At 34.4% G+C, this 7,702-nt stretch overlaps 1 protein-coding gene and 1 long non-coding RNA gene across 2 annotated transcripts; one reads left to right on the top strand and one right to left on the bottom strand.

Annotated features, from left to right (window-relative positions):
* The first annotated feature begins 462 nt into the window (after window positions 1-462).
* Window positions 463-1,225, top strand: LOC145804111 (uncharacterized). Its single transcript, XM_082897725.1, has 3 exons — window positions 463-578; window positions 661-1,062; window positions 1,143-1,225. The coding sequence occupies exons 1-2, from the start codon at window positions 522-524 to the stop codon at window positions 979-981; spliced, it is 378 nt and encodes a 125-aa protein (XP_082753851.1). The 5' UTR covers window positions 463-521; the 3' UTR covers window positions 982-1,062; window positions 1,143-1,225.
* Window positions 1,226-2,757: 1,532 nt separating this feature from the next.
* Window positions 2,758-4,375, bottom strand: LOC145804110 (uncharacterized). The gene is made up of 5 exons (XR_014345716.1): window positions 4,118-4,375; window positions 3,634-3,846; window positions 3,374-3,417; window positions 3,198-3,290; window positions 2,758-3,115 (listed from the first exon to the last, which is right to left on the bottom strand). It is a non-coding gene; the product is annotated as an uncharacterized LOC145804110 (long non-coding RNA).
* Window positions 4,376-7,702: the final 3,327 nt, after the last annotated feature.

The following is a 7,702-nucleotide window of genomic DNA, read 5'->3' as shown; positions in this document are numbered from 1 at the left end:
CTCATCGACCAGATAGAGTACATGAGGATCAGTGGCGGGCTTTGGTCTACTATTAGGGCACTCAGAGTGCATCGGTAAAATTTTATTTATGTGAAAAAATGTTTATATATGATAATTGTTTATAACATCTTAAATAAATTTCATATTTGACAGAAATCAAGCAAGAAGAATAGAAAAATCCGGAAGAAGAAGACATTACATCATAGAACAGGCCGAAAGCCTTTCTCAGTAGTTCGATGGAGGTACAATTATTCTCTCCATTCATCATTTTCATTCTTTGTCAACTACATCTGTCTATATGTGCTAAAAAGGTGTCAACAATTTGCACCATAATGAATTTATACCAGTTCTACAAAAACAGATGTTATTTGCTTAGTTGTTTATTTTATTTACTTAACTTGTTCACATATTTAATTGCTTAATTATGTAATTTTCTTATTTATCTTAAGATTTTGGTCGTCTTTCATTTATAGGAGACAAAAAAGAACAATGGGGTTCCTGCTAGTCGGTCACAGGTGTGGATGGCCGCATACATGAAAGATGGGACGTCAAATAGTGATTCAGTTAATGAGGTTATGGTATGTGATACTACTTTATCTTTGGACTTTTAATATGATTTATATTTATATTGGAGGCTCATTATTGAATTCAAACTTGCAGACTCAAATGAATGAGTTAGTAGAGCACATGGAGGGATCTTCTACTGACCCTGCAGCATTACAGGAGCAAATCTTCACACAAGTTATGGGCCCAGAGCGACCTGGCCGTGTTCGGATGTTTGGATTGGGACCGTCACCCACTGATGTTTTTGGAGGTGGATATAGGCGGTCACAAGAGCAGAATCGTCTCTTCCAAACTCAAGTTCAGGAACAAGTTCAAGAGCAACTTCAACGGTATCAAATGCAGTTTGAGTCGAAGATGAATGAAGTAATGGAGAAACAAATTCAGGCTATACGCACAGATTTTCAGTCACGAATTTAGTTTTTGGAATCTCAATTGCAAGCTGCAGGCGTGCCCGTTGATCCAGTTGTTGCACCATCAAACTCATTACATAGGCAGCAGGTATTTTAATTATTTTTACTAGTTATTACTTTAAATTGCCTAAAGCTAATATACAACTTAAGTCTCTTATTGAATGATAGGTTGTGGATTCACTTAGTAGTCATCCCACTGTTCGGCCAATGTCACATCAACAACAATCTCATGCATTTTCATCCCAAGCGGTGAGCAATCATTTAATCAAAGCTTTTTTGAAAAATAACATATCTTATTAATTACAATACTTGCTCTTATTAAATATAGGTTCACCTTTCAAAGAAAGAGAAGAAGAATAAGAAGAAGAAGAAGAACTAACAAGGTAAAAGTACTATGTAAGGTTATTCTATATATTACAGCGTAGAGTTTCAGTAAAACGAAAGATAATATTTGTTTGAAGTGGAGGCATTTTGTTAAGGAACTTGGCCAACCAACTGAACTCAAAAGCCACCAGAAAGCTACAATGGGTATTCCAAGTCCATGTGGTGCCTTTTGATACTAATTTCTGTTTCATTGTTCTGTGGCCCCTTTTCATGATCTGTAAAGCCATCCGATATTTTGCTAAACTGATTCGACTGTAGGTGATTATTGGTGGACGTGGTGGAGGTGGAGGTGTCGCTTTTGCTGCAGCTCCTGCAGGTGGAGGTGGAGCCCCAGCTGCTGAAGCACCTCTAGCTGAGGAGAAGAAGGAAGAGAAAGAGGAGAGTGAAGATGAAGATATGGGTTTCTCACTTTTTGATTAGTGAATCATCTATATACAATGCTTTCTTATTTACCAAGTTTTGAATGTGTCGGCCAACTTTGATAGGGGTTGAATGTTGGCTTTTCATCAGTCAAGTATGAATCTTGTGGTGGTCTTTATGATCTCTAGTAGACAACTCACATTTTTGTGGTTTTTAAAGCTGTGTTTGAACTTGGCTTCTGCTATATCTAATATGAGCTAGTGTTTGCATGTTATCTTTTCTAATTATTGAATGTTCTAAATTACAATATATCCCAAAAGTTTGTTTAAACTATGAATGGACTCTTGTGGTTTACAAAATTATAAATATTCTTGTCAGGATGAATATTTAATCCAAGAATATCTGTAGTTATTTTGTAAATATTATAATTTTGTAAGAATATCTGTAGTTATGAAGACTACAGATATTCTAATATGAGCTAGTATTCTGTCCAGTTCCTTCAAACTAAAGAGATCCAGGTTTCTCAAGAAAACCCTTCCAACATCCCAGATATGGAAAAGCAGTTTCTCGGTAACCAACACCAACATTCAATACTAGAGAAGTTGAATACTAAATGCACAAAAGGTAGCCAACCTGAGTGTCAAGTTAGAGTGCAATTTGCTGAATTGCTCAAATCTATAATTCCCCAAGTTGATAATGAGAGAGCTACACAGCTACACAAGTTATTTTTCAGACTCCGGGTGAGTCGTTGCATAGATTTAGTTATCAACTTTGCTTCGCTACTTAGGCATAAACTGATTAGACTATTCCTTATACTCAAATGTTGAAATGTTGACTGATGTAATTGCTATTCCTAGAAAAATAAAATCGCTGGTGAGAACTTTCTCTGGCTTGTGCAGGATATTGTGGGGTGTCAGTTGCTTACAGAGGCAGTTAAGAAAGTGCAAATTCAGGTAAATTGGTCATCATGTTCATGCAATTACTCATATTGGCATTTTTTCATTGACAAACTAATTCCCTGCAAGTTTGCATCCTTTTGTTATCTATCCTTTCTCCTTTAGCACTGTAGGTTCTGTGACATAACCGTACACTTTAGATAACTATTGCATTGAATTTATGTACCAGTTTATTTGCTTGAATTTGATTTGTCCCGGCCTTCTTTGCATGCTTTTTCTCCCCCAACTTCATGTAAAACTAAGATGAAAGAGGAAAACAGACAAATGAACAAGTCACAGCCATGATTCTTTTCCTTTTCTTTTTTTTTTTAAAATAAAAATTAATAAAACAGCATGAGTTCTTGCCTCTTTCCTCCTTTCTGCCGTTCCTCACTTTTGAAATTGAACACAACCAAGCTTTGTTTCATGCCTGACTTAGTTGAATTCTCAACCTGCTTGGGCCTGCACAACAGTAACTCTATGCCAAACCTCAGAAGGTCAAAACATCCAAGTAATGAAGCATTGCATATGATGTTTCATAAACCTGTTTGCATTCTGACGTGCTTTAGGAACAAGCTTCTCTGAGGCAGAAGGCTTAGGTTCATGAACAACCTTTTTTGTCTTCAATTCCTTTTCACTGCTAATGAGAAGTATTTTTTAGCAGCATACCCATTGCAGATATAGATTTTCCTTGTGCAGAAATTCGAAAGGAATAAATACCTTCTGTTATCATGAATAACTTTTGACTTTGAACTCTTAGGATCCTGTTAAGAATACTAGCCAATAACATGAGGGAAGAACAAATGAACAATATTCCAAAATAAAGGAATGCTACTTAAAAATATCAATGAAACAAAAACAAAAAAACAAAATGCATAATTGTCATTTTAAGAACATTAACTTGGGTCAGGGCAACATCCTATTGGAACCATTACTTCGGTATATTCAGAGGTACTTATAGATCATAAACAAATACTTGCCTCTGGTTTTGAAGTTCTGCATACCCAACGTGTGGTTAGAATGGCTGTGTGCGATGAGTGTTTTTCTGTTTTTGTGCTCTGTGAGTCTTCGCTTTTTGATCTAATATGTTTCTTTGCAGAGCATTTAGATGGCTCACTAGAAACATTTCTCTGAACCTGAGTGGAAGACTTCAATCTGGGCTTTGCAAGTTTGCTTTCCAATTTGGTCCCCACCTAGAGTCAGGGCATCAAGTAAGACACGTAAAAAGTACAATGGGGCAAGATCTGATTTTTCCATCCATGAAAAATATATAAAAAAAAATTGTATGCATGACACAATCATGTGCTGTAAGATAAAACAAAGCCATAAAGCTCATCTTTAGACATATCTTCTGGTTCACTGCATTATTGCTCTTAAAAAATATACAGGAAGACAGTAGTTTTTGACCCACTAGTATAGAAAGAGAGAGGTGCTATCAAACTATAACATGCTAAAAACACAAACCTTGGGGCAAGATTCTTGTCGGTGCTCCAAATTAACACTATCATCTTTCCCAGTGGAGTGACAATTAGTCGACAGATGCACAGGCTTACATGTCAAACCCACATTTGCTGATTTGTCATTAAGGTTCTCTATGACTTATTTTCCTTGCTCAGCATCAATGGCAGGTAAGCTTCCAGCTCCAGTTTGATATGCTTTGTCAGGGTTGACATGTTCAGGAACTCCTTGCTCAGCTTCATTGACATTGTTGAGATCAGTTTGAAACTGAGGTTAGGAACTGATTTGTTCATGAACTCGAGTTATTGTTATTTTGGATCACAAGTTGTAGTCTTGTTATTGTTACTTTACGTGATTGGTTTGAACGTGGGCTAGTATTACAAGGTTTGCGTAGAGTAGACCACAAACCGGTCTTAATTTGGTAGTAAAATTATAGGTCCATGCCTTAAGCTCATTGTACTTTATCTTTATTTTGGTAATAAAATTTCTTGCCCAAAAAAATGGTTTGAGTAGAATATCAAATGGCTGAATTGAATAGTGAGAATTGAGAAAAACATCACAGTTTTTAAAAAAAAAACTGAGTATAACTTGACAAATGGTAGAGGCTTGACTTTTTAAAGAGAAGACAGAATACTCTTGTTACTTCTGATATTCGACATCAGGTTGAAGTAATCAACCGGAAAGTCAAGGAGGACTGGGAGAAACAACAGGCTAAAGAGGTAGAGCATTGCATTGGCTTCTGTATGCCAGTTGTATCAAAATCTTGTATTGGTATCACAAACTTTTTTTTATGTATTTTATTTTATTTGTATGTTAATAGGTTAGTAATAAGGTAGCTTACAACGAATGAGCTATGGTCGCTCTATCGATTCGTTGTTGCTATTGCACATATGAAACTGAATTAATGCTTCATTTGTTATTTGAATGGGAGTTATTATTTTATTTGTTAGTTTTATTATAGGTATTTGAATGGGAGTTAATATTTTGTATGTTAGTTTTATTATAGTTATTTTTTTATTAATTGAATGCGAAACCAAATTCAATATTTTCTTACAGGTATTCTTTTTAATTTAATCAAATAAAACTAGCACAATCTCAAAAAAAAAAAAAAAAAAAAAAAAGATATAACGGTGTTTCCAGAAACGCCTCCTAAACCCTCAACAGTAATGGTCATATTATTTAAACAGATACGACGGCGTTTCAAAACGTCGCTAAATATCGTTGGTGACGTCAGCGAGTGTATAGTGGGACATTTGGCGGCGTTTTTTAAAATGCCTCCTATACTAATATCACGACGTTTTTTAAACGTCGCAAAGATACAGCGACGGCCGCAGCTTCGACGTTTGGTACTGAATGCCACAAAATGAATTAGCGGCGTTTTTAATAGATATAGCAGCGTTTTTAAAACGCCACTAAAAGCCCGATTTCCAGCAGTGACTATTAGAACTCAACCATTAGAGCTGTCAATTTTTTCCTTATTTTTGGTCAAATGATGGCACAGGTTTTGGAGATGTTACAAAAGTTAAAAAAATTAAAAATAAAAAATTCATACTATTCACCTATTTTGACGAAAAATTTGTCGAATAAAAAAAACCAATAATACAATCACAAAACACTGCACTGTGCAGTCACAAATTCCCATAAAAAGAAAATGTGGCACAATGCCGAGTTTTCTTTGCAGGATTAGTTTGAGCTACGATGGTGATGTGGAATAATTATAATTGTTGGACATGTCTCTTGGATTTCTTTTATGTTCTTGAGTTTAGGGTTGATATTAGTTTGTGTATTTATTATTATTTTTTTATGACTTTAGTTTTGGGATAATTTGACATGGTTTGTAACCGTACATTTTTTTAAGTTGTTTTGACTAGTTATTGTTACCCGAGTGTTGGAGTTATTGGTTAGTTATGAAATTATGGTGGATGGTTTGGTTAGCGTTTAGTTTTTTGTTTCACCCCTAGGATTTGAATGATGGAATATTAATTAGGGTTTAGTCGTAATTTAATATTTAACTGTCCAAATTTTGAGGCGTGACAGTTTGGTGGAATCAGGATCCTCTCCTTGCATTTCCTCCTTACAGGGCCATTGAGCCCAATTTTGATAATCCGAATAATTCATATTTTAAGATTTATTCAGTATATCGTACTTGTAAAAAATCAAGTTGATCGAATATCAGAAAACATGTGTTCGGAAAACTGTTTATTAAATTTTTTTTTGAAAAATAATTTTTAGTTCGATTTTTTCGAACGCATGCTTTATGATATCCGATCAATTTGATTTTTTACAGGTATGCTATACTAAACAAATCTTAAAATATAAACGGTTCGGTTTATCAAAATTGGGCCTAAAAGTGAGCCCAATGGCCCTGCAAGTAGGAAATGCAAGGTGGGGATCCTGATTTCAATGTAAGCCACAATTTTCCATAAAAAAAAATTAAAAAAAAAAAAAAACTGAAATGCATGCACAGTTAGGGCAGTGTTGCTGACTGTGATAGGAAGGACAATTTGATAATTTTGATATTTGTTACACTATTTTATTACACATTTTTTTTTTTTTTTTTGTAAAAAGTCAAAAAAATTTCCAAACATACATACTTTTTTCTTTCTATTTTTTTTAGTAAAAAATTAAAAAAATACACTTATATAAATTATCTCAAACAATCACTTTATAACAACCGTAAAGTATTCAATGTTGTTGAATGCAAAAATCTTAAGATTTGACCTATCACCAATTTTCTCACCTCCCAATTTCATCTCAACCCTCACGTTTCTCCCAACCCCTCTCTCTCTCTCTCTCTCTCTCATTTTTTAGAATTTTAAAAATATACAAATTAATTTTTAAATTTAAAAAATAATAATTTTAAAGCATAACTAAGGGCTAGTTTGGCAACCCCAATATAATCCAAAAAACCAAAAAGTTACACAAAAAGCAAAAAAGGCATTACTATTCACAAATAAAAAATATTAAAAAAATATTTTATATATGTTTATAATACAAATCTACTGACCAACGTGACAGCCGTTGCCCAGGCCATTATACACTTTTTTTGGGGCAACAAAAAAAATTCCATATGTAAAGTTTATTAGTTTGATGGTAATTTGGGACCTTGAGAGCCCACTAAGGGTTCCGTTTTAATAATTCGAACCGTCAATATGTAGCACTCGTCGAGTAATATATGCCTGTAAAAAATCACATTCATCGAATATCATTAACTATACGATCAAATCAGCTTTGTATAAACAAAACGGATGGTGTGATAGTTAACTATTGAAAAAAAACTAATCCAATCATATAGCTATCGATATCCGATCAACGTGATTTTTTACAGAAATATAATAATTGACGAGTTGTACATATTGAACGGTTCAGATTATGAAAATAGGACCCATGGTGGCCCCCACGGACCGACCATTGCTGTCCAAAAGTTATTTGCTCCGTAAGAGTTGATTATTTTTCTATGTAGACATGCTGGGGCAGCCGCAGGCAGCCATACAATCAATCACCTTTCTTCCACTATACACTTTATTTATTTTGACTTTTTGGACTAAAAAATTGAGGAAAAAAATATGGTTGTTTGGGTTAATTTTTTGA

Source organism: Camellia sinensis, chromosome 12 (genome assembly GCF_055761805.1).
Source record: "Camellia sinensis isolate YWXY chromosome 12, ASM5576180v1, whole genome shotgun sequence".
Classification (NCBI taxonomy): domain Eukaryota; kingdom Viridiplantae; phylum Streptophyta; class Magnoliopsida; order Ericales; family Theaceae; genus Camellia; species Camellia sinensis.
Note: the sequence above shows the minus strand (reverse complement) of the source record. Positions and strands in the feature narration are given on the sequence as shown.